Source organism: Durio zibethinus, chromosome 14 (genome assembly GCF_047325235.1).
Source record: "Durio zibethinus cultivar Kanyao isolate XHJ-2024 chromosome 14, ASM4732523v1, whole genome shotgun sequence".
NCBI classification, from domain to species: domain Eukaryota; kingdom Viridiplantae; phylum Streptophyta; class Magnoliopsida; order Malvales; family Malvaceae; genus Durio; species Durio zibethinus.
The window spans coordinates 21,546,961-21,574,267 of NC_143175.1; the positions used below are offsets into that span (position 1 = coordinate 21,546,961).

Below are 27,307 nucleotides of genomic sequence, written 5' to 3' on the forward strand. Positions count from 1 at the left end.
AATCGAAGATACAGAATTAAAAAAAAAATTCAAATATATAAATATTTGACACACAAAAGATTTATAGAGGCAATAGGATACTCCCTACTTTGTAAGACCGAAATTTATGCGTGCAAATTATTTATACATGCACCTAGAACACAAAAGTCATGATTTTGAGCAACTATTGCAGTAATTTTTTTGCAGTAGAAGATACAAAGTAACTTGTTCATAAGAGACCTATCTGCATACACAATGGACACGTATATGCGCACGTTAATTGTAGGTGATGAATCATAATCTTATATTTGTATGAAAAACAAGAATTTATGACAATTTAATTACTCACCTTAGCAAACTGAAATCCCCTCGATCACCATGCTTTGCTCTGGTAATCAATGGCTGGGGTCGAAAGGAAACAAACTGCTCTATCAATGAGGGTTCTTTAGGAAGTATCTGAAACTGGCGAATTGAACAAGCAGCAGCAGCAAAAATATCTGAATTTCGGTGACTTTCAAGACTGCTCAAACTTTATGAGAAGTTTGATTTATTGAATGGACAATCGCAAATAAGAAGAAATGTCTCTGAAGAGATGATCCATGGCTTCAGAGTGTGTCGCTTTTGATGTCTACGAGTTGCCAAAGGAACATTAGTATCATGGATTTCTGGAATCCTGTTGAAGCGAAATGGAGTAAGCTTCCCAGCTGTTCGTACAATGATGCACTCCCAAGAAGGATTTTCTTCCTGAAAAACAAAATTTTAATCAGGGACTTGCTGATCTAGTTCTATTAAAAGGAACTTCAAGAAAGAACAAAAATCTCCTTTGGGGATGGAAGGGCAAAGGTGAAATTAAAATGCTTAAATATCCAAAAAAAAAAAATGAACTGCTTAATGAGGCACGGCACTCTGCCTATCCACAAGCCTTCCCAACCATAAGGGCAACACTCTCTATGCAAAGAATATGCCCCCCAAAAACACCATAACTAGTAATAAAGAGTAAAAGAATGTGAAAACTCCAACAAATTCTACCTGCGGCACTTGAACAAATGATGATACCAAGCCATTGATACTGGAGCATGGACCATTAAGCAACTCCACTGTCTTGAGACTGCCCTGCCAAGATGAGTTTAGGTCAGTCATTCAGTTATAAATAAGAAGACGAGTCAGGTTTATCACAGACATTTCCACGAAATTATATAATTGTCATATAATGGAGAAAAAAAGGAGGTAAACCTGATTAAAACAGAACGAATTGCACGTCGTAACTCACTCTTTGTTCTGTCCTGTTTTCCTCACTTCACCGTACCCTTTATTTTAGGTAAGGTGCTGCGCCTCCTTTCTACTCTCCAATTTTTTTTTTTTTCAAAATTAACTTCAGTTTAAATTAGTTATTTTTTAATTCAATTTTTAAAGGTATCTGGATATACATTTCACTTATGGGATTGAGAATATTTTGTCTTCGGATAGTGTGTTATTCCAATTGAAAATATAATTTATCAAATTTTTATATGTGATAAATTAAACAAATTTCAGATAAAAAAAATTTATGCATGGAAGGATTTTAATATTATTTTATAAAAAATTAGTTTTTTTTACCCGTGCTATACACACAATTTTTTATTATATTTTTCATAATTTAAAATTTTAATTTATATTAATTTTTATATTATATATAAATAAATAAAAATATTTCTAATCATCTACAATTTGTAGTTTAAAATTACAAAAATTGTCTATATATTAATTATTATGAAAGAATTTAAATACTTATTATGAAAGTTTTGAATTATAAAAATAAAATTACATACAAATCTCAATGAGAAAATCAATTTCTTATTTATAATTACATACACTCTTAAAAATGTATATTATTTTAGTATGAAAGTTAAGATTTACACATGTGATATATCAAGAAAAACTTTTTCATGTTTGATTTTAAAATTTTATTATGTCAAATTTTTGGGATGAAAATTTGATTATTCTATTTTTTATATATAAAAAAATTGATTATGAGAAAAATTATAAATATAGATTTGATAATTATTTAATTTTAAAAATTTTAAAAATTCTAAAATATAATTTATTCAAATTTAATTTTAAATTAAGATAAAAGATGATAATGTAATTTTAAATTTATATATGTGTGTAATTTTAAATGGAGATAAAATATATATTTTTTATTTTAAATCATAAAAAAAAAGAAAAAAATGGGTAAATAATAATAGCTCAACCACAAACTTTATTTATTTAAATTTATATAAATATTGATTAAGACAATATATAATTTTTTATGGTTCATAAGATTTAAGAATTTAACTTTAAAAACTATTTGAATTTTGTATTTCATTTACATATGTAAGAGTTTGAGATAGGAGATATGTGTTTTCATGTTTAAGTTAGTACAAAACTTATATATTTTGAAAGATTTTGATAAATGTAAAATTTAAAAATTTAAAATTTTTAAAAATTAAATAATTAATTAAATAAAATTATTTAGAATTATCTTATGTATTAATAATTTAAGTTATCCACCTAAACATTTATGAAAATAAATTTTATTAAATTTTTATGTATATTATAATATAATATAATATATTATATATCATATAATTTATTTTAAATAATTATGAATTTATTTGAAAATTAATAAAAAATTATTCATATAAATTTTTAGATTTCTTCTTAATTTTAATTATATGATATTAAAAATTTTAAAAACTTTTTGATATAGGAATCACAAATTTTTAAAAGCCGTCGAATTTATAAATTTTAAAACTTAAAAGTAAAATGAATTGAAAAAAATTCCTACACTGACATTTACCGAATTACCCTTAGTTCATTTAATGAAAAAGGAAAATTCGTACACCACTGGCTTCCGGTATTCTGCCACTTTCGCTCCTTCAACGAAAACTATAGGTGAATTAGTCGCCGTCCGGCCACCGATTCGTTAAGGTATCTGAAACTACCCTATTTTTATTCTCATGTATAAGAATTTATATTACTTTTTGGAGAAATATTTTCTTGTTTTCTTCAAGTTTGAAAGTGTTTCTTAATCGTTTCTTCAAGAATCAAGTCCGACATGAACACAACAAAAGGACACCCAACTCTTTAATCTCCTCCACCATTTTAAAGGCCTTTTTTTTCTCAAGTTTCTTTTGCTTCTATCTGGTTATTTCTTCTTTTGTTTTTTTGTATGGTGGTTCTTTGTTTCTACTTTGGTTATTGTTTTCATTCTCATTTGCATGAATTTGTATTCCAAATGTTGAGTCTGAGCGTCACATTTGACTGATTGTGCTGATTTAATAAGAAATTAGAATTGCTTTTATAGAAAGTTATGCTAAAATTATAAAAATATTCCCACTGTTTTAATAGTGTTATCTTTGTTTTCAGAAAGCTGTTTTTTTTTTTAACTTGTAGTTTTGTACAACTAAAACACTTTTTGTATAGAAAACTATTGGAAAAAATTTTGAAAATGGATAATGAAAAATAATTTCTGATACTAGAGAGGTCCTAAATGTTCTTTTTATTTTTTCCTTTTTTGATCAAAAGCAAATAGATTGAGGATGGGATTACCAAATGCGAGTGGGGACTTGTCTGCTGAAGTGGAGGTAGATGCTTTCAGACGCCTCTTTCCTCTTCGCTTCTATGAGAAACATCTTTCAGAATCTATACGTACTGATGCTCGGCCACTTGGAAGAGCAAGAGATACCACCATTGCCCTTGGTTATTGAAGAAAAAAGAAACCATCGTGGAATTTTTCTGTGGCATAATTTCTCTTCGTACTTGAATCTGATTCGTTTTAATCTATAGGGGCTGTTGCATCTGCTAATGGTTTAGCGCTTGCAAAGATTGGTTCGACCGTAAGTTTTTCACTTTCTCTTGGTACATAAAGCTTTACATTTGCGAGCAATCAAAGGCTTTAATAGTTTGTTTGTTGCATCGCATAGACTATGTTGGCTGCTATCAAAATGGAGGTCATGGCCCCTTCATTGGAAACACCAGATGAGGGTTGTATAGGTTAGCTGCCATGGGCTGCATGCTTTCTTGATTCTCTTTCTCTTTATTAGAGCATATTTCCCTTTCTCTTTCACATTCTATTGTAATATTTCTTTTCTCAATTTCAGCTATTGATTTCCACATGCCTCCAATTTGTTCTCCACTTGTTAGGCCTAGCAGACCAGCTGAGGCAGCAACGGTTGTGTCAAAGCAGTTATCTGACACTATTTTAAGGCATGTCAATTTATTTCCTCAATTATTTATTGTTGCTGACAGGCACCCTACTTAAGTCTGTTTAATTTAGATGTAGTTTTGATTTTGTTTTTGCTTTAAATTATCTTGAATGCAGAGGCTATAATTTATTATTTTTTCCTTTTGTGGATTCAATTCTTATCTTCATCTTCACATATGTATTTATGTATGCTTATTGATGTGGTTAACTGGGTATTTTGGCCTAGAATACTGAAACTTTGAGTTCTTCTTTTTGCTGATTTCTACTTGTTGAAGCCCACTGCTCAGTTATTTATCTTAATTTGTCGGTGGTTTCATTTCTTTTGATTCTCTATACTCTTATATGCTGTTCTGTTTCAAAACTGTTCTACTTTGATTCAATGTTAGACATTTATGTTCTCAAACAACTACTCACGTGTGTAATTGCAACTCTGGTATGATTAATCTGAAGGAACAGTCGTTGGTTAGAGGAAAAGCTGCTTGGATGGCATATTTGGTAGGTGGTTGTGGTTTAAAATGTCTTACTTATCCATCTTAGGACTTTAAAAATTTTAAGTGCTCAGACACTGGCCATCTGGTGTTTAAGCAAGTTAACATGGAAATTCAGGTAGTATCACAGTGCCTTTCTTCTTCTTGAATAAAAAAGTAGTATAATATTCTGCTTTTGCAGGACATATACTGTTTGGATGCTGATGGTGCTCTTTTCGACACCGCATTACTCTCAGCTGTCGCTGCCTTTTGTCACTGTAAGAGTTTCGCACTTTTCCATCAAGTATTACAATAGCAACTGACCAATTGCACCAAATATAAAAAATACTTGCCTAAAACAACCCACCCTTTCCATGAAAAAAATTGTAAATAGAAAGGAAAAGAAAATTTGCACTGCAGAAATGCCTTTATTCTTTTTGGTAGAAAAATTTATTCATCACCCGAGGAATTCTTCCAAAGGTAAATCAAAATAAAAGTAGCATATCAGCCTTTATTTATCGAGTGATTTGTTGTGGGCTGACGGAAGACTCTTGGAACAGAAGGCTCCTTTCTTCCACCTGCTCTTTCGAAGAAATTTTTGATAAACTACTAAATTTTACATCTACTTGATGAATTAGCATGAACCCCAAAATTTTGCTTGATATTATTTCAGGTACAACATTTTTCTTGCGCCTGTTCTTTCAAAGAAATTTTTTTGATAAACTACTAAAAGTTACATCTACTTGATGAATTAGCATGAACCACAAAATTTTGCTTGATTTTATTTCAGGTACAACATTTGTTATATCATACGTTGTTTTTAGAGTGTGTTTGAGGATCTTGTGTTTTTTGCACAAATTACTTTCTATAGTTTTGACATAGGAAAGACAGTTTATGATTTGTAGATCAAATCATCAAATGAATTGAAAATGAATTTCATTTACCAGTGGAAATTATCAAGTTGGTTCCCCTCGTGAATATTCTACAGATGTGTAAATTGGTCCATATTCTATCACCAGTTTTGTCATCTGTGAAACTCTTTCCTGTGATTGTTTGCATTTTATTGTCAATATTTTACTTAATGGTTAATTCATTTATTAAAATATTGTTCTATTTTTTCCCTATGCATTTTTTTATAGACAAACAAGGAGGCTTGAAAAAAGTTTCTATTGAATTAGTTTCACCCCATGATCTTTGCATTTGTAAGCCATTTTAAATCAAAACTTGGTGAATCCATATCCATCTGCAGAATCTGGGAAAAAAGAACATGCTTTCTGACAATTCGTATCCCACACCAATGGGTGCATCAGCAGTGTGACTTGTACCTGCTGCAAAACATGGGCAATTAACACATCATGATTTTAAATATAAGGCAAGGTCAACTATATGTTAGGCCTGCAATTGTTAATCAATTTACCTAATTTGCCATGGTTGAATCAGAAGTTTTAAAATTTCAATGATATCAATCTTTCTCATCTTGCTATCCTGTGCAATATCTCTCTGCATTATTAGGTCTTGAAATTCCCTTGCAGCTATGCTGTTGGTGAATAGATTTGTTTTGGAGTGTCTGTCCCACACTTCCGTGTTTTTCTCCCCTAATTTCTATAATTACTTAATACTCTATAGAAATGTATATTCTGTTTTTTGTGTTGGGCTGTGATATACTTTGGATTCAATTCTGGCCCTTATAAAATGAATATTATATAACTACATTCCAACTGCTTTATTTTTATGAAATTCTCTTAGTGGAAATCCCAGAAGTATCTCTCAATGATGATGGAAAAATAGTTCTTTTGTCTGAGGAACAAGAAGGAATGTCAGACAGGGAGCCAGTCAATAAAGAGAAGTGAAAAGTTACTCTGAGCAGCATTCCATTTTCATTGACATGTATACTTCACAAGAATTACATTCTGGCAGATCCTACTGCTGAGGAAGAATCTATTATGGAAACTTCTGTAACTGTAGTTTTAGATTCATCTAGTCAACTTCTGTCGCTTTATAAACCAGGTGGACCTGTTCTTGCGTACACATCAGCTATCCAGGTCAGTTCAATTCTAAGTCTTGGTGGCACTAAAATGTTTAATTAAATGGAAAGTGTTTGGTGATGCCTTAGCCGCATAGCAAATTTAAGTTTGTGGTCTTATCATGGAATATTTCTCACCACAATATTAGAAACTGCCTTGGACTCCAATATTAGACCTGAAGCCAACTTCTTGATATGAAGGCAAATAGTGTATAGGAATTTGGGTTTTCATGTTCACAATTGAAAGAATGCTTTAGATGTATTTCACCTGGAGAGCAATTTAGATAGTAATAATAAAAAAATTTAAACCTCTTGGTGTTCTGAAGCATTTTCTGTGTGGTATGTACATATGAAAATTGCTAAAAGCTGACATGGTAATTGCTAAAAAAATTCCAAATTAAATTAATGGGCAAAAAACTGATATGGAAATTGCTTCTGTGGTTGTAGGACTGCATTGCATTAACACGGCAAAGAGTGAAAGAACTTCCGAAGATTTTAGAGGAAGCCATTTCTGGTGTGGAGGTTGATTAATCTTGCTTCTACTCATTAGAGGGTTTAATCAGTCAATTTGTGCAGTTAATGGTAGTAATTCTGTTCTGAAGCATTTTCTGTGTGGTATGTACATATGAAAATTGCTAAAAGCTGACATGGTAATTGCTAAAAAAATTCCAAATTAAATTAATGGGCAAAAAACTGATATGGAAATTGCTTCTGTGGTTGTAGGATTGCATTGCATTAACACGGCAAAGAGTGAAAGAACTTCCGAAGATTTTAGAGGAAGCCATTTCTGGTGTGGAGGTTGATTAATCTTGCTTCTACTCATTTGAGGGTTTAATCAGTCAATTTGTGCAGTTAATGGTAGTAATTCTCTTTTTAAATTGTTATTGTTCATTCTACTATGTTTGTTTAGTAACATCACTAGTTCAGGGACATATTCTTGGAGAGAGTGTAATGAAACAGTTCTGGTACGTATTTGGCAAATTTTGTTTATTACCTTTTGATATCAGTTTAACGATATTCTTTCTGAGATGGATATAACATAACTGTTATAATTGGTAACAGCTGTAATTGGTAACACCAGACTCTGTGGCTTAATGCAGACAACATTTGCAAACCTGCAATGAGTTTATACACACACATTTGTCTATTGAATCTCCTTTAATGGCTAGGTAAAAAATGTTTGGCTTGGCTTAATGACATGTCTTTTAGAGAGCCGTTTCTGACTAGATTTCATGATAGCCAATTTCATTGCCCTTAGATTTCACTGAATTCTCTCTAACTATAACTGAGAACTTGTTCCCCAGCTGTGTTTCAATGTTGGGTTTTTGATGAGTTAGCTCTTGGGGTGGCTGCAAGTGGTGCCAACCTCACCCATCCCAGCCTCAGCTTTCCTTTTGTCTCTCCCAAGTCACACACTTCTTCTCCTGCAAGGAAATTAATGGAGAACAGAACCCAAATTCCAGCTTGGTACTGCAATCCCAAGGGCCTAAAATCTCTTTTTTATGTTGAAGGTTCTAGTATTAAAATTTAAAAGTAATATCTTAATGTGCAGTAATGGAAATGATCTCATCATTTGTCATCTAATGTTAAGGATATTTTCATAAATAGTAGTGTCATAACTAGTGCCCTTAGTGAAACTCTGTGAGTCTTTTCCCTTTTCAAAAGAAAAAGAAAAAGAAAAAAGGGGTTAGACCGGCATTGTGTTTGGTTAAAGAATAATTTTTCATGTTGCCTGACCTCTGAATAGGGGAATGATTACTCCAATGGTGAAAACTATCAATGGGAAGATAAAATTGAGAAGTCTTGGAAGGTTTGCCTACTTCTGGTTATCATTTTGGACATGTTAAAATCTTTACTTGAAATTGACAATAAAAGCTAACTGACTTGGAAGTGCGGCCTGTTATAAGACATGAAAACATCTGGTGAACGGTAACCATGGGACCAGATGTGGTATTAATTAACCATTTTTGTCACAGTTGTGGGGCTAAATTGGGTCGTCAAGTTTATGCACTAATGTAAGTTTGGCCGTTCAATGTTCTTTGATTTTCTTTTCTTTTCTCGTTTCTCTAGTTCTACCAGTTTGTATGTTATAATTAAAGTTACATTTGATGGTAAGTGTCGATTTTGATTGCAATCATAAAGCTAAATTGGTACTAAATTATTCCCCTGATCTCCTAAAAATTGTTTGGCCTGTTCATAAGCTATAAATTTCCCAATTTTTTTTGGTCAAAGAAAATTTAAAAATAAAAATAATTATCTCATCTTCCCCATCAAAATAAATTGCAATAATTTTCTAATTCAAAAAAAAAAATTATGAATTTTTTTAAAATTTATAAATTATTTAATAAAAATTCGAATATAAAATATTTTATATTCATATTCTAAAATTTAACCCTTTGCACTAACCTATAGACAAATTTTCCATTCAAAAAGCATCGAATTGCTGCTACACATATGCAATGAGGGGCTTTCTTTCTTCTCCTCGAGTTTAATCGAGGCATGGATAGGGACCAAAATTATTCCAACTCAGTGTAAAATTATTGAATGAACATCCTCATTGAAAGAGCTGAAAAAAAAGACAACAGGTTGGTCTTATGTCAGTTAGCAAAAAGCTATGATACTTGGTGCCATTAACATCACAGAAAAATGAAAATATCAGTCCCTTTTCACTGAGAAACACAAACTCAGCAAGAACATCTTTTACAAGCTTGAAAACCACAATCTGATTATAGGGAGAGAAAAATCATGTCAACGTCCCCTCTCCTCTCTCATTATCCACTTAGCTTCCCTTGTAGCACTTTTCTGAAATCCAACTCAGCCAATCAGAATTCAGGAAACTCCATCGTCAAAACCACAATAGATAGATAAAGTTAGACACTTTGACACCCCTATTTTCTCTGTCTTTATTTGTTTCTGTCTGATATCCTCCAAAACAAACACAACCTCACAATTCACAAATGGTCTACAGCTCCAATTGCAACCGCTCAAAAAACCAGTTGCCACGTGTTTCTTTTTCTTACCACTAACCATAAAAACTAATTATTTCAATTCTCAAAATTCCACTGTCTAAACAAAAAAAATAAAACCAGCAATGCTTTCAGTATCCAAAAGAAAAAAGAAGAAGAAGAAGAAAGAGCAACACCCCACAATCCGAAACAGAAACATAAACAAAGAGAAAGAGAGAAGCAGAAAAATTCTTTTTTTTTCCTTTTTATAGTTCAGTAATCTCCTCTCTCTCTTTTTTTTTTCTCTTTTTCTTCTTCTTCTTTTCTCTTTGGAAAACAGTGGTCTGTTTTAGTTCTTACAGAGTATCAGCAACAATGGCTTCTTTTGTTTATTCACCATTCACTTTTCCATCTTCCAAGCCTGACCAGCTCTCTTCTCTTTCTCAAAAACACTTCTTTCTTCACTCATTTCTTCCCAAGAGAACCAACAACCAACCCAACTCAAAATCTTCCTTGAAAGTAAAATGTGGTGCAATTGGCAATGGCCTTTTCACTCAAACAACACCAGAAGTTCGTAGAATTGTTCCAGAAAAGAAAGATGATCTCCCCACTGTCAAAATTGTCTATGTTGTCCTGGAAGCTCAGTACCAGTCTTCCCTTTCAAGTGCAGTCCATTCCTTGAACCAAAATTCCAACTTTGCTTCATTTGGAGTCGTTGGTTACTTGGTTGAGGAACTTAGAGATGAAAATACTTATAAAACCTTCTGTCAAGATCTTGAAGACGCAAATATCTTCATTGGGTCTTTGATTTTTGTTGAGGAGCTTGCATTGAAAGTGAAAGCTGCAGTGGAGAAAGAAAGGGATAGGCTTGATGCTGTTTTGGTGTTCCCTTCAATGCCTGAAGTGATGAGGCTAAACAAGTTGGGTTCTTTTAGTATGTCACAGCTTGGTCAATCAAAGAGTCCATTCTTTCAGTTATTCAAGAGAAAGAAGCAAGGAGCAGGTTTTGCTGATGGTATGTTGAAGCTTGTAAGGACATTACCTAAGGTTTTGAAATACTTGCCAAGTGATAAGGCACAAGATGCTAGGCTTTACATATTGAGTCTCCAGTTTTGGCTTGGTGGTTCACCTGATAATCTTCAGAATTTCTTGAAAATGATATCTGGCTCTTATGTGCCTGCACTCAAACGGACAAAGATTGACTATTCAGATCCAGTTTTGTTCTTGGACAGTGGGATTTGGCACCCACTAGCTCCTTGTATGTATGATGACGTGAAGGAGTATTTGAATTGGTATGGTACTAGAAGGGATGTTAATGAGAAGCTTAGGGGGCCTAACGCACCGTTAATTGGGTTGGTTTTGCAAAGGAGTCATATTGTTACTGGTGATGAGAGCCACTATGTAGCTGTGATTATGGAGTTAGAGGCTAGAGGGGCGAAAGTGATACCAATTTTTGCTGGTGGACTTGATTTTTCTGGACCAGTTGAGAGGTTCTTGATCGATCCAGTTACCAAGAAGCCAATGGTGAATTCAGTGGTGTCATTAACAGGCTTTGCTCTCGTCGGGGGACCTGCTAGGCAGGACCATCCAAGGGCTGTTGAGGCACTGATGAAGCTGGATGTTCCTTACATTGTTGCTCTGCCTTTGGTTTTTCAAACAACGGAGGAGTGGCTAAACAGTACTTTGGGGCTACATCCTATTCAAGTAGCTCTGCAAGTGGCCCTTCCAGAGCTGGATGGAGGCATGGAGCCTATCGTTTTCGCCGGCCGTGACCCTAGAACAGGCAAGTGAAGTTACCCTCGTTAGTATGACTCATATTTAACGATTTATTTTGTTTCTTTTTTATTGTCAAAACTTGTTTTGATTTAGGTGTTTTAATTTTTGTTGGTCCAATAAAATACATTTTGATGGAGATTACCAGAGAACTTTTTCCTCCTTTTGGATTTAAGACAAGTGCCTTAAATTTGGTATTTAAGCAGTGTCTTTATCTTTTATTACACTAGTTGATGCCATGTTGTCTGCTGCTTTGTCTTCGTATGTCTCTTTGTTGCAGTCGCATGCTCCCCTTATAGTTGCTTTCCGTCTCATATATGGCCTTTGGAATCAAGTAAAAAATTGCACTCATAGTTAACTAAAATCGTGATTTGATTGCAGGGAAATCACATGCTCTTCACAAGAGGGTGGAGCAGCTCTGCACCCGGGCAATCAAGTGGGCTGAACTGAAAAGGAAGTCAAAGGTATTTTCTTTTATGTTACACAACTTTCCAATCTAATCACATTGTATAGCTTCTATTGTTTTCCAAGAGGGCGTAGATCCAAATAATTAACAAAAAAGTTCAAATTAACAGCAAAAGCTTTTTGAGTCTAGAGAGCATATGTGTAATGACTAATGATATGATGTTTATGTGATCTACAGAAGATACTATCACTTAATAGTTGAATCTACTTTCCAAACCTTCAATTGATTTTTTGTCACCTTTACCTATAAGGGACCTTCAATAAACTATATGTATGCATATAAAATCTTCAATACCTCATCAATTACTTGTTTAAAATATGTGTTTGATGTTGTTGATGATTATTGAAACTGAAATATAGTTTTGTCTTTTTTCACATTCTATGATCCACAGCTTAATAAATCCTGAGAATATGCTGTTGATTTATTTGATGTGCCTTGTAGAACTTACTGTTGCTGCTGGTTTCCTTATATCGCTGTTAAGCACATATTTGCTCTTCTAGTTAGTTCCTAATGATAAATATGTGATCTGCACAGACTGAGAAGAAGTTGGCGGTCACTGTCTTCAGCTTCCCTCCTGACAAAGGGAATGTTGGCACAGCTGCCTACCTTAATGTTTTTGCCTCCATCTATTCAGTTCTAAAAGACCTTCAGAAAGATGGTTACAATGTTGAAGGCCTTCCAGAGACTGCTGAAACTCTGATTGAAGATGTAATTCATGACAAGGAGGCACAATTTAACAGCCCTAATCTGAATGTTGCATATAAAATGAGTGTTCGTGAATACCAAAACCTTACTCCCTATGCTCCTGCTCTGGAAGAAAACTGGGGTAAACCTCCTGGAAATTTGAATTCTGATGGAGAGAATCTTTTGGTATATGGAAAGCAGTATGGTAATGTCTTCATTGGAGTCCAGCCTACTTTTGGTTATGAGGGTGATCCTATGCGGTTGCTTTTCTCCAAATCAGCTAGCCCACATCACGGATTTGCAGCATACTACTCTTTTGTTGAGAAGATTTTCAATGCTGATGCTGTTCTTCATTTTGGCACTCATGGATCACTTGAATTTATGCCTGGAAAACAGGTGGGAATGAGTGATGTTTGTTACCCTGATAGTCTAATTGGGAATATTCCCAATGTTTACTACTATGCTGCTAATAACCCATCTGAAGCTACCATAGCCAAGCGCCGTAGTTATGCTAATACCATTAGCTATCTGACTCCTCCAGCAGAAAATGCTGGGCTTTACAAGGGACTCAAGCAATTAAGTGAACTCATCTCCTCCTATCAGTCCCTTAAAGACTCAGGTCGTGGGCAACAAATAGTTAATTCAATTATCAGCACAGCTAAGCAATGCAATCTTGACAAGGATGTAGAACTTCCCGAAGAGGGAGAGGAAATTTCAGCAAAAGAACGGGATCTTGTTGTTGGAAAAGTATATTCCAAGATCATGGAGATTGAGTCCCGACTTTTGCCATGTGGGCTTCATGTTATTGGTGAGCCTCCATCTGCCATGGAAGCAGTTGCAACATTGGTCAACATTGCTGCACTGGACCGTCCTGAAGATGGAATTTTATCACTACCATCTGTATTAGCTAAGACTGTTGGAAGAAACATAGAGGATGTGTATAGAGGAAGTGACAAAGGAATCTTGAAGGACGTCGAGCTTCTGCGGCAAATTACTGAGGCCTCACGAGGGGCAATTTATGCCTTTGTTGAGCAAACAACCAACAAGAAGGGTCAAGTCGTTGATGTGGCTGACAAGTTGAGCTCTATCCTTGGATTTGGTATCAATGAACCGTGGATTCAGTACTTGTCAAACACAAAATTTTACCGTGCAGATAGGGAAAAGCTTAGAGTATTGTTTGAGTTCCTAGGGGAGTGTTTGAAGCTGGTTGTTGCTGATAATGAGTTGGGCAGTTTGAAACAAGCATTAGAGGGGAAATATGTTGAACCTGGGCCAGGTGGTGATCCGATTAGAAACCCGAAAGTGTTGCCTACGGGAAAGAACATTCATGCATTGGATCCACAAGCTATTCCAACAACAGCTGCAATGCAGAGTGCAAAAATTGTGGTAGATAGGTTAATTGACAGACAGAAGATTGACAATGGAGGAAAGTATCCAGAGACCATTGCTCTTGTGTTATGGGGAACGGATAATATTAAAACTTATGGTGAGTCTCTGGCTCAAGTCTTGTGGATGATTGGAGTAAGGCCAGTGGCTGATACATTCGGTAGAGTCAACAGAGTGGAACCAGTTAGTCTTGAAGAGCTCGGCAGGCCCAGGATTGATGTTGTTGTTAACTGCTCTGGAGTTTTCAGAGATCTATTCATAAATCAGGTATTGGTCCTACTATGTTTAAAATCATTTTGGATATGCATGCGGTAATTCATGCATAGATCACATTTTTCTAACTGAAACAGAATTATTTTTCTAAGTGAAAGCTTAAGGCTTAGGGAACCACTATTGCTGTTGAACTGACAATTTAAACCAGTGTCATTTCAGTTTTTTGGGCATCTTGGCATTGAAGCTTCATTTCTTCTCATCATTGGCTGAGTCTTTTCTTACCATTTTGTGTACTTATTTCTTATTTTTGTTTGGCAGATGAACCTCCTTGATCGAGCCGTGAAGATGGTAGCTGAATTAGATGAACCAGTGGAGCAGAACTATGTAAAGAAGCATGCATTAGAGCAAGCCAAAGCATTGGGGATTGAGGTTAGAGAAGCTGCAACAAGGGTCTTCTCCAACGCCTCAGGATCCTACTCCTCCAATGTCAACCTTGCTGTTGAGAACTCCTCATGGAATGATGAGAAACAGCTGCAAGATATGTACTTGAGCCGTAAATCATTTGCTTTTGACTGTGATGCCCCTGGTGCAGGCATGACTGAGAAAAGGAAAGTCTTTGAGATGGCTCTAAGTACAGCAGATGCGACATTCCAAAATCTTGATTCATCAGAAATTTCACTCACTGATGTGAGTCACTACTTTGATTCTGATCCAACAAATCTAGTACACAACCTACGGAAGGATGGAAAGAAGCCAAGTGCATACATCGCAGACACTACCACAGCGAATGCCCAGGTGTGCACCATGACATTTTCTTCTGAATGTTAGACAACATATAGGATTCTATCTGAGACTTGCCACTTTTAAAGCTGATTCTACAACTATAATCACCATGAAGACATGTCTCACTTATCCTACTTTTCTCAAATTTGCAGGTTCGTACTCTGGCTGAAACTGTGCGACTAGATGCACGAACCAAGTTGTTGAACCCCAAGTGGTATGAAGGAATGATGTCCAGTGGCTATGAAGGAGTTCGTGAAATTGAGAAGCGCCTCACAAATACTGTAGGGTGGAGTGCAACTTCTGGACAAGTCGATAACTGGGTGTATGAAGACGCTAATTCAACATTCATTCAAGATGAGAACATGTTGAATAGGCTTATGAGTACCAATCCAAACTCATTCAGGAAGTTGGTGCAAACATTCCTGGAGGCCAATGGACGTGGTTACTGGGAAACTTCAGAGGAGAATATTGAGAGGTTGAGGCAGTTGTATTCAGAAGTCGAAGACAAGATTGAAGGCATTGATAGATGAACTATAGACAAATAGGTTCTAAAGTTGCAAATATTTGTTCATACTGACGATTTACTTGAGCCCTTCCCTGTTGGATGCGCTGAAGCAAACTGTCAAGAACTTTTGGAATGTCAATTTGTTCATAAAAACTTTGCTTTGTGATTTGTCAATTTCACCAAGTCATCCTCCATTTGCTGTTAAAAAATTCCCTTTCATAGAATTCAACTTGTCTTTAGACATTGCTTTTCCCTTTCAATTCGTGCTATCCTTTTCTCTCTCATTTTGTCATAACTAAAGAAAAATGCCAAAGCAACACAAAAGATTATCAGAACTACCATACCATTTGTTTCAGAGTCTACTGGTGAGAGGTTGGCGAGTGAACAATGATGCAGTAGACTTGATCCATCAAGATTGACAATGAATATTTTGCAAAAGATGAACACATTTTCTCTTTGGAGGGGATCTCCAATCAGTAAATGAATGATACAAAGGTAAATCTACAGAGAAGTTACAAAAAGAACACCCCTTCCCCCTTAAAAAATTAAGGAAAAAAAAAAGCAGTTTGTTATTACAGTTACAAAAGTTGTACATGTTTCTTTTCTCCTCTCTACACAAGTTCTTTCGTGTATCGAACGAAAGCTGACACCTTCAAACTAACTCCATTAGGAGAGGATCACCTTCACCCATTATTCTGATTAGTTTTATGAATTCATGTTCACTTGACACCTTCCATGGATGCACCGCAGGTGCTTGTGCAGAATAATGTGTTGAAGAAGAATTAATAGAAGGTAGTTCCTGCTTATACACCATTGCACTAAGCACTGAATCAAAATTCTGAGGCAAATCCATAGACAAAAAGAACATGGGTATGGCAACTTTTTGATGGATTTCTATATGGCCAACCAGATTAACAAGATCAACAAAATCCGATACAAAGCGCCGAGGAATGTAGAATATCTCAGAGCTGCAAATTGTGAGGCTCTTGTCACTCCTTACAGTTTCTTTATAATTCACTTGGAAGTGAACTGGCATTGTACTAACAACTTTCTTTACCATATCAGCTTGCTCTGAATACCAATCTGAATTTCCACTGGTTGATGCAGTAGTCCAAGACATGGATACCTAAATCCCATCAAATGAAGAAGAAAAATAAGAGAAGTGACTTAGTAGTTATAATAAACAATCGCAATGTTTTAGGAACAAAATGCATCAAATTTTGTGAGATTATACTGTTATTATATGCATAAATATTTATAAAAATTCGAACTGTCTCCTTCAATACATGGACGAAAAACCATTAATGACAACTAGTTTTTAACTATTTAAAATAACATGTCAAGAGTCAGAGAAAGAAATGCTAAGATAAATGGCAAAGCTTGGGTACCTTATCTGCAATCCATAGCTTACTCTTGTCTGCCTGTAGTAGATTCCAGTAATTAAGAATGGTATCATCTTCAAGGAATAAAAAGCCGTCCGCACTAGAAAATCGATCAAATATCTTGGGCAGTTGCCTATAAAATATGTTAAGATATAATTAGTAAACATAAATGATGCCCTGTACAAGTAAAATTCTCATTTAACATGACCATAGAATGAATAAGTAATAGTAAAACAGGCATGACCTCAAAAAACAGCTATAGTCTCCGTGATTAGCAACCATAAATTGACCATTTAACAACAATTTGTTGCCTTAAGGAAGACTTAATTCAGAAGAATGGAACACACCAGCAACTTAATTGACTTAGCACCAAACCTAACCTATAAGTTGATATTGTAGGACAAGAAAAAGACAATTATGGTTGTATTTATAGTAGTAAAAGTCCATTTGCAGCATACGATAACTTCTTCAAGGAGATTGTTAATTGATTACACAATATCTTCTTCAGGGAGATGGTTAATTGTTTACACAACTAATTCATTAAGAAAATAACATGGATGGGTATTAACTTTTTTCTCTTAGGCTTTGCTTAGTAGGGAGGATGAAAACAATGATGAGAAAATTCTTAATCCAATTGTTATGCTATAAAATAAGGAAGTAGTTATGAATCTTAGGCCTTAAATTGAAATGAAAAGTTTTTCACTTAATGCTTCCTACTAGGCAAAGCTTCACAGAAGGGAGAAGAGGGAGCCTAGGTATGATATAGCATGGAAAAGCAGAGGTAGCACTTCGAATGGAAAAGAGATGTGGCTCGACAAAAATGACTGGATTCTCGAGGATGATGGAGAAAATCAGAAAAGAGGGCCATTTTTTAGATTTTAGAATGTCTGATGATACTGTCTGGAATCAGAAAGACTAGTTACAAGGTTGCAAATCCCAGTTTTAAATACTATTCTCCATCTACTTTATGCAAGGACTCTTTAAAGTATAACTTCCATTCCTTAAGGCTAAAAAAAATGCCTGAAGGAAAAGCTTTCAGGTAAGCCAGAATATCACTTTATCCTCCCCCTAAAAAAAAAAAAAAATTCAAAAGAGAAGAAAGTAAAACAAATTCAAAAATCAAAATTCTAAGCAAGATGCACCATAGACAAATAAATTGATAAATTAAAAGTATTATGTCAAGGGTAAGAAATCATTCTTCTGGCAGCTTACTTGTAAATTTGATCTAATTGACCTTGTTCAACAGCAAGATCTGAATTCTTCTGTGCAGACAAAATAAGCACAGTTTTAAATATCCGCCCATAAAGCAATCTCCACTCCAAGGCAGTACGTTCCACAGGACCATTGCAGAACATGATAAGCACGATATTTCCAAAATTCTTCCTCCAACGAATCAAATTCCCAATCTCAGAACTAACCGTCCCTGTTTCCTCCACCGCTAGATGAACAGATGGCAATTTCTGAGGGTTAAAGTCTTTTCGATCCCCATGACCAATGGTTGCCCGTGGTCGGTCCAGTTCCAATGACATCAACCTTGGCTGCTGATAACCTACAGCAAGCAAGTCTTGAAGCCAAGCAGCAGTAAACTTGAGGTCTTGCTCGTTCCAAAACCCCTCTTCTGCCATAACATAACTCAATTCCAATATCTTCTCAAACAATCTATGCTTATTTGATCTCCATGATACCAAGAATTTGATCAAACGACCTACATTCACATGAAGATCCTTCTCCTCTGAAAATGGGTATGCCTCAATTCTGTCATACCGATGAACTGTAGGTGGATACACAGCAACATAACCACCAATCTCCCACAAAAGCCTCTGACCCCAATAACCCCTCAATACATCCGAAGCCATCGTACTAACAGAAACAGGGAGCATCAATGCCCAAAATGCAGATGAATGGTATATCGTATTAAACGAATTCAATGGCACCATCATACCTTGTGGCAACGCCACTTTTGGTGCATGGTCATCAAACTTAATATCAAAGGCTTCCAAACCCGATTTCCTGGTAAAATAGAACACTGAATCAACATCTGGTAACCCATTTGAAATCCCTTGCTGTATAAACTGTTTCCCACCAAAAACCTCAGTGTAAAATTCTTCATGTCCAATTTCACCCACATTTTCCAAGGGTAATCCTCTAGGCCAAACTGACCGTTGCCCGAAATGAATATAGGGGTTAACTACAATCCTATTAGGATTATCATGACTATACTGCAATATAGCCTCTTGCCTAGCTCCTTCCCCTACTAGTTCTACATCAAAATGTTTCCGTAAATCATTATCGATTACTTCGCCCCGGTCATCAGCATCAAAGATCTTTTTAGCACCATGTTGAATCGCAAATAAATAACCAACACTTTTTCTAACATAAGAATCATAAGGCAAATGATCCACAACACGAAAACCCAAATTAGCTTGCATATCTAAAGACAAAAATATCGCACCTTTTAAGCTCCAATCTCTGGGAGTCCTTGAGTTCCCAATTGCTAAAACTTGCCACCCGTTAATCTTTACCATCTTTTTCAACGCATCAGACGGGTAACTCGAAACAGAGACAACGATCCATTGCTCTGATCTGAAATTAGCATACGGTGACGTTTTGTCAGCAATGGGTTTGATTGAATTCCAGTTGATTTGAGGGAGAGAGATAGAATCCATGGCGAGCTGGGTCTGCGATTGGAGGCAAATGAGGGAAGCCGTGTCGGTGGAGGTGTAGAGGAAGAAAACGGCGGCTATGGTGGCAATTAGAACAAAGATTGTGATGATTCTGTAGAAATTGTCGGATACCCATGTGGAGAAATCGAGGTTTTTGGGTTCAGTGAACCTGTTTGGTTGAAGTGTAGGAAGGGTTCTGATCTGGGGACGTTTTAGAGATTTCGGAACTGCACGTTCTTGGACCAACATTTGATCTTTGGCCTAGATCCTTCGAATCTAAATTCTTGCTAGATCTTCACTTTTGCTCCTCACCCACAGCTTGACTCATAGCTTGACTCTATATTTTCCTTTTTTTTTTCTTAAAAACGGAGCCAATTGTTTGCTTCGAATTTTTTTTTTTTCTGTTTTCTGTTCGGTAAAGGACTAAAAGAAACAGAAAGACAGTCACTCTTTCATGTGGTTGCCGACAGGTACAAGCGAAAGGGTGGTTTGCTAGACTTCAATGTAAATGTAACGCAACTGCTTGTCGTTTGGACTTTGGTGGGTCGTTGCCCTGTCTTCTTCTGGAAATATTTTGAAGTTTATTTTCCTTTTGATTCTCATGCATTTATTATTATAGTAGTAGTAGTAATAATAATAATAATAATAATAATTTGTAGTATTTTGTTTTTCCTTTTATGTTTGAATGATCGAGCATTTGAGCTAAGAGTTAATTTAACATCGGAAAGGTAAGCCCGCCTGAGCGAACCAAGTTGCCAACCCTTGTGGTGATGACGGCAGAGGCCGATAATTTAGAAGCTGCTAATCTGTTCTGTGGGCGCCACCGATTTGCTGTCAAAACATGACTGCCGACTGGTTTCGAGTTTCATAAAAGCTCTTTCTTAACTGCGATGGCAACGTCTGAAGCAACTTGCATTTTGCTTTGTGTTGTGCCCGCTAGTTATAGACTATTAGTTCTGTTCGGCTCTTGGCATTTAGCACAAGGATTTATAACTTTAAATATAAAAATAATATAAAAATTATATAAAAATTATATACAAATGATCTGATTTAAAATTTAAATAAAAATTATATATATTTAATAAAAATATAAAATATATTTCATAGATATGAAATTTTTTATATTATATATATTTATCATAAAACAAAATAATACAATGCATAAATTATTAAATTTATTTGACATTTAACAGTAGAGTTGATATAAACTTGAGAATTACGTACTTCTTAACACTGATAGGAGACATTGTAAGATGTTGGGATTCTACTAAATGCCGACAAGTTTTCAGCTAGTAGTACTAAAGTTTGATAACATTCCTATATCTTGCAAACGTAGCAAGTATTTCAAAATTTATCTACTCCATTTGTACCACTAGTCTTATTAAATATTACCTTTGGTAATTATCCCACTCAAAATATCACTCTTCAAATTTTTTTTTAATTTTATACTCTTATCAAAACCTTTTAAAAATAGCAATGTGTGTGATATATTAATAAAATATTATATTTTTAATTTTAATAATCAAAATTTAATTTTTGATATCCATAATTATAAAAAAAATAAAACTCACTAAATAAACGCCTTAATACACATTTTTACTTTTATTTTGGTACATAAGATGAGAGAAAAGAGAAAAAAAAATCTTAATTCGAAATTAAAATTTTTATATTTTTATTAAAATTTTTTAATCATTAAATCAAAAAAATTGAGAATAATATATATTTTTAATTTGATGGGTACAGAACATATTACATACATATGATGATTTTGTCACCATTTTATTAAAATTTAGCATTGAATTAACAAAGAAATGAGATTTGATATGAATGAGATCAATGCTAATTTTAATTTGAAAATTATGAAAACTATTTATGGATAGTGATGATTCAAATTTTAATAATCTAAAAATTATTTTAATCTCAAATTGATTTAATTACAAAATTCAACAATTTGACAAATAACTCCGATGTTAAGCCCAAAACATCCAAACCTAGGAAGATCATTTTTTTCTTTCCCTCAATATGATCGATCCAAAATGATTCCCAGACAGATCGTACCCTACATGTTCAATTGCCACCTCTAGTGGGATTAAGGCTGCCCTTTGCTAGGTTAATTGGGCTGATGGAGGTTAACTCATCTGGGCCCATCATAATATCTATTAAGCGTAGTTTCCAACCTAATAAAAGTTGACTGAAACCAAGCTTGGGCTCACTTGCAGGACTGCAAAACATCTCCTATGGTCCGTTTAAATAATTGTAAGTTGTAACCAGATTTTATCATTTTGTTCTTTTTCAATTTATATAACTCTTGCTTAAGAAGGCTCATGACGTGCTGTGAGTAATTTTTTTTTTCTTTTGAGAAAATGACGAGCTGTGAGTTAAATTACAGAGACGACCCAAGGTCACTCGAAGCAATTTGCCAGGTGTGGCATGCCTTCTCCAAACTTATTAAGTGCCACATGTCAGATTAATTTTTAACTCCCTCATAACAGAAACAACTCATTTGTTGAAGAGTAAATCAATTATTTTGCATTCGCAACAAAGCGATCAGTTTTTGACTGTTGAGAGAAATTAAAGAAAAAAAAAATCAAACGTTTAAACAAGCCCCGCCAACTTTCAAACATGGCATCCTTTCCATCTCCTCTCGAACGAACTGTAGCTTCAGCTCTTCTCCTTCTCTCCACTCCACCTTCAAAGTACATTCAACATAAATTACTAAAAAAAGCTCAATCGCTTTTCAAATTTTAGTTTCAATGATAAATTTGCTGTTCTTATGTTCTTCTTTTGATTTTGGTAAGGTTGATCAGTTGTTGTGACGGCGAGAGGACAGGAAAACCAAGCATGAGCGAAGAGAGGTTGAGCTTGATGTTGTCGACTGAATCCAAATCCTGCACTTCCTCTCTCACCAATGATCAGTTGTCATCTCGAAAGCAAAAGCTAAGAATCATCGCTACTGTGGCTCGCTGCCATGAAATCAAGCTCAAGGTTTGCCTTGCCTTACTCTGTATTTCCTCCTTTTCCTTTATTTTTTTTAGCTTCTGTTTGTTTTACTTGAATTTCTTAAGTGTTTATCTTCTTCAACCAAACTGTTCTCAGTGATTTCTTCCGTTGCTTTCAACACGTGCAACTGATTTTTCTTTTTTCTAAGTCCTAGTAAACACTTTGTTCGGAATTGTGTTTGGCTGATATTTGATACATCTAATAACACAATGATTAATTAGCTTGATTTTAGTGGGAAGATCAATCATTTTAAGATAATAATTCAAAATTCAACGAAGTGAGATTGCCGACTCCTCTGAATTTGTTTTATTTCAAAACTAGCTCGAGCTGATTTAGTTTCTTCATTGTTTACTTCAACGTTGCTCGTATTTGTACTAGCTAGCTTCACAGCAATTTATTATTTTGAATTTTCTCTCTGAACATCGAAGCAAGCCTTGTTGATTGTTCCTTTTATGTTATTTTTCTTGCATTAATATTTAATTTAATTTTGATTATGTGCCTTTGATTTAAGTTTTCTCTCTTATTGGATTTTGAATTTCAAAGTTCGATTATTCAAATATTTCATATAGGAATCAAAATCGAAATATCTCCACGATCAGTTCAAGTTTCTTCAATATTTTTCAACTTTCATTTTCAATTTTGGAATCTAAATTCATTGAAACTTTCGCAGGTGGTGAAGAAGAGGCGCTCTAAGATCTATCGGAGCTCCAATAACCGGAAAATCTCATCCATCAAGTCATTAATTTCATCCAATATAGCCACGGTTGAGAAGTCGTGCTTGTCGAGCAGCCCCAGCGGCATCTCATGCGCGCAAAGCAAACGTAAAACAACCAAAGCTGAGAAAATGAAGGCAGCCAAGAAAAGCGAGAGGCGCAGCGGCAGCTCGACTCACATGCGGAGCCGAGCCGAAGCCATTTTGAAATTGCTCTCTGGCGGTTGCTTCTCTGAGGTTAACATTCGCCGAGTGCTAGGTGACAGCCCTGACACTAGCAAAGCCCTTCGAATGTACTCTTTCTCTCTCTCTCTCTCTCTCTTCATTGCTACGTGTCACTTTAATGTCCTATCAACGTGGCTTTTTGTAAGTTCATTCAGTGCACTTAAAATCATTGTGGATGACCGTTGTGTACATCTCAGCCGTTGGGTGTAGAAATTTCTTCAAGATCCAACGGTTTGAAATGAATCAAGTCACACGGTAGATTAGCGTTTATTTCATCGAAATCTGGCTGGTCACGTGATCAACTAGACAAAACATTGCCGTTGACCAAGAATACTTGATAAAACATTGACTAACACCGGTGGCAGATAATGCTAATATAAAATGATTGTTGCAGGTTGTTAAAGCAGGAAGAAGTGAAGAGATCAGGAACAGGAGGGCCAAAAGACCCTTATATTTACACGGTAATTAACCTTAATGCTAGTTTTAACTATTTTTTTCATTTGATTTAAATTAAGAAGCACATTCTATTGTTCCTAGTTTCTCTTATTATATAATAATTCGGCTGACGCTATTTACATCTATGTGTTTGATTTATGCAACACAAATGTTAGTTATTATATGAATATGTAAGTACTTAAAATTTCTATGTAAATTTATTTATATACTGGAAATTCCTAAAATTTAAATTTTGATTATTAAAATTAAAAATTTAGTATTCTAACTAGTGTGCATAAAAAGAGAGTCACCTTGTATAATCTTGAAATTAGGTTGAATAATCTTTTATTAATTATTATTAGCAAAAATCATATACTAATAATTTGTTTTAGGAAATACTGTTTTATGCATATAGTGTAGGAAAATTGGTTTCTAATACGATACATGTTTGTTGCAGATAGCATGAAAGTGAGCTTATACTACTAGGACATGGTGATTAAAAAGGCCAGGTGAGGTGTAGATTGGTAGCTGACTGGGAAATTTTGGTCTAACGCATAGGTAGAAACTGAAAAACTATAAAAGGGAGAAAAACAGGAAAGAAGGACCAATTGATATATTAATATCACTTAATATGGTAGTAGAATATATACTAGAACTAGCTAATCCTATATCTTAATTGGTTCTCAATATCCTATTTGCAAGATGTAAATGGATTGACATATATATGCGATAAAAGGTTATGCTGCTCCTACATTTCTTGTAAAAAGCAAGGCATGGCAAATATGTAGTGTTTATGGTACCAAAAATTGTCCATCTAGCAACAGTCTATACTTTTTTTTTTCTGGGGAATTTGTCTGCGTTATCAGCCTCAACCAAAATCTTTCCTAAAGAAAAAAAAAAAAAAGAAGAGAAAATTCGGGGCAAGAATTAGCTGTTTCTAGATCCAAAGATTGGTCAAAATGCTCCCAAATGTGGAAGGGTTAAGTCATTGAACATATTTTATTAGAATTGCACTGATATATCTTAATGTTTTTCTTCACATCTTTTTCAAATAAATTATTTATCTTATTTTATTTTGCATGTTTTCTTTTGATACATCGGTAGTCCTTGCAGGCAAGCTATTTGATCGCAATTAATCTTTTAAAGTTTGTGGTCATTTGTTAGCGTGAGTAGCCAACATTAAGATTTGGATTTCTTTTACAGTAATAGTTTATAAACACACAATAACAAAATACGAGGCCCAAAAGGCAAGAAATGAATGTGATAATGCTTCAAGCAGCCTTTTGAGTGACCCTAAGTCTATTTTATTTGTAATTAACGTTATATATATATTTATTTTTAAAAAATTTCTTTAAGATTTAGCCCAAATCATGTAATTACTTGAAATGATATTCAATAAGTATAAAATTTAAATTTTAATATTTATAAATAATTTCTTTATCCCTAAAACTTTCTTTATAAAAAAAATTTCTTTACTCATATAATCAATATCATTAATAGCATTTTAATATTACACATAACTTGTCAAAGTTAATATTATACCATTCAACGTAAACTCTTTTAATATGTAAGGATCTTTTTTTCTTTTAGTTTGCTTGCCATCAAGGGAGACATAAATGACATAACTTTATTATTTTCATTATGTCATATTTTCTATTATAATACAACTACTAATCTCTAAACTGGATTACAATGCAACTAATAATTTAGATATTATTAATTAGTTTTTCATTATGTCATTTTTTTCATTTAAAAAATACTAATAATCTCTAAATTAGATATAATTACAAAAGTGAGTTCTGAATTATCTTATTTAATGTCTTTTATTCAGACTATTCAAATTTACTAGTATGTTTTCTTTTCTACTCTTTGACATTTTCCTCACAAAAAATAACAAATGATAAACATCAAATATATTTTTTTCTACTCTGCTTTTTTTAACAAATGTCTTATTAAATGTGAGCAGAGTGGCGGCCGGACTACAACAATATAAATGTACAGCCAAAAAGCAAATTTTTGGCCAATGACAAGCAAAAATAGAAATCAAGTCAATTTGCCAAATAGTTGGACTGGGTGTTGATAACATTCAACCTGCCATTTCATTTTTGTAGAAACTCGTTTAACATAGTCAAGGACTCAAATAGTTAGAAGCAAAATTCTTAGCTTTGTTGGCTCAAAAAAATTTCCGAGGCTGACCTATTTTAGTCTTTAGGGACAAAGAATGCGTGGTGCTGTGGAGTACGGCATCGGCAAAGTCACGCACGCGGCGAATGTTGAACGCGTAAACCCAAAGCTGACACAGTCTTCTTTGGATCCCCACAGCACCAGCTGGGAAAAAGAGCATGGTGAAATATTAATATTTTAAAAAAATTAATTAATTTAATTAAATATTATTCGTTTATATTTTTTTGAATTCATTATCTTTTAACAATTTGATTAACCTTTATTGAGTTGAATTAATATGCATTTATATGAAATATTTATATTAATAGAAAAATAATTGATAATATAATAAAATATATATTATTTGTTAATGATGTTTATAAACACTTGTTTAAATTAATTAACTTTTTTATTATTAAAATATTTTTAATGTGTTATTTTTATCAAATTTAAGCAAAATATACTAATTATAGTTTTTTATAATCTTAACAAAAAAAATACTATATATTGATCTACTCCATTATTTATTTATTTTACTTGATATGATAAGTTAAGATGTTAATTTAAAAAATATTTTTTCATTTAATATATATTATTTCCATCAAATTAAAAAACAATACATTAATTATAATTCTTACCCCTCCGCGATTCTGGGCAACTGTCCCTAATTTTTTGTTAAAATTCTTTGACCACGCAATTGGGCATATTAAAAGTAAGTTTCATTTTAATTAATAATTAGATAGATTAAGAAGTGGGGTTGGAATAATTTGAAGGGGCCGTCCATTTGAACAAGTTTGTTTGGTGGGTGATGGTAATAATAAGATATTAAAAAGCTTATTTGGTGAGAAAGAACATGTTTCCACACGTGATAAGTAATGTTATAAAATAAAATTTGTAACTTATGAGCGAAAATCAATAACATAAAAAGAGAAAAAAAATTCATTAATCATGAATTGTTCATGCTCTGTTTGATTTTTTAAATTTATTTTTTACTAAAAATAAGAAAAAAAACACAAATATCAACCAAATGGAGGGTTGCTAGTTGGCTTTTTTTTTTTTTTTTTTTTCTTTCATTTTGTTAAGCACTTAATTCCTTGAAAATAGGTAAAAGCATCTTTCATAAATTATGAAACACATAAATACAAAATTCAATAAATGGAAGCAATAAATTAAATTTATGAACACATAAATAAAAAGTCAATAAATTAAATTAAAGCAATAGAAGGAAACAAATTAGGGGTCTTATAACAAGAAAATTAATATTGTGGCCCAAAA

General features: G+C 33.9%; 3 protein-coding genes and 1 pseudogene across 4 annotated transcripts; 3 read left to right on the plus strand and 1 right to left on the minus strand.

The window, feature by feature from the left end:
* The first annotated feature begins 2,802 nt into the window (after positions 1 to 2,802).
* On the plus strand, positions 2,803 to 7,727 carry LOC111293594 (uncharacterized; annotated as a pseudogene). The gene is made up of 9 exons (XR_016327699.1): positions 2,803 to 2,931; positions 3,529 to 3,702; positions 3,790 to 3,839; positions 3,927 to 3,996; positions 4,104 to 4,201; positions 4,622 to 4,702; positions 4,877 to 4,952; positions 6,421 to 6,716; positions 7,145 to 7,727. The product of XR_016327699.1 is annotated as an uncharacterized LOC111293594 (transcript).
* Positions 7,728 to 9,761: 2,034 nt separating this feature from the next.
* Positions 9,762 to 15,676, plus strand: LOC111293592 (magnesium-chelatase subunit ChlH, chloroplastic-like). The gene is made up of 5 exons (XM_022886362.2): positions 9,762 to 11,425; positions 11,797 to 11,879; positions 12,416 to 14,218; positions 14,483 to 14,959; positions 15,100 to 15,676. The coding sequence occupies exons 1-5, from the start codon at positions 10,018 to 10,020 to the stop codon at positions 15,475 to 15,477; spliced, it is 4,149 nt and encodes a 1,382-aa protein (XP_022742097.2). The 5' UTR covers positions 9,762 to 10,017; the 3' UTR covers positions 15,478 to 15,676.
* Positions 15,677 to 15,880: 204 nt separating this feature from the next.
* On the minus strand, positions 15,881 to 19,975 carry LOC111293593 (putative glycosyltransferase STELLO2). Its single transcript, XM_022886363.2, has 3 exons — positions 18,047 to 19,975; positions 16,841 to 16,967; positions 15,881 to 16,578 (listed from the first exon to the last, which is right to left on the minus strand). The coding sequence occupies exons 1-3, from the start codon at positions 19,744 to 19,746 to the stop codon at positions 16,105 to 16,107; spliced, it is 2,301 nt and encodes a 766-aa protein (XP_022742098.2). The 5' UTR covers positions 19,747 to 19,975; the 3' UTR covers positions 15,881 to 16,104.
* A 1,871-nt stretch (positions 19,976 to 21,846) lies between these two features.
* LOC111294874 (uncharacterized) lies at positions 21,847 to 24,461 on the plus strand. The gene is made up of 5 exons (XM_089742990.1): positions 21,847 to 22,244; positions 22,305 to 22,482; positions 23,003 to 23,502; positions 23,829 to 23,895; positions 24,327 to 24,461. Exons 1-5 carry the CDS (start codon positions 22,120 to 22,122, stop codon positions 24,333 to 24,335), a joined length of 879 nt encoding a protein of 292 aa, XP_089599116.1. The 5' UTR covers positions 21,847 to 22,119; the 3' UTR covers positions 24,336 to 24,461.
* The last annotated feature ends 2,846 nt before the right edge of the window (positions 24,462 to 27,307 follow it).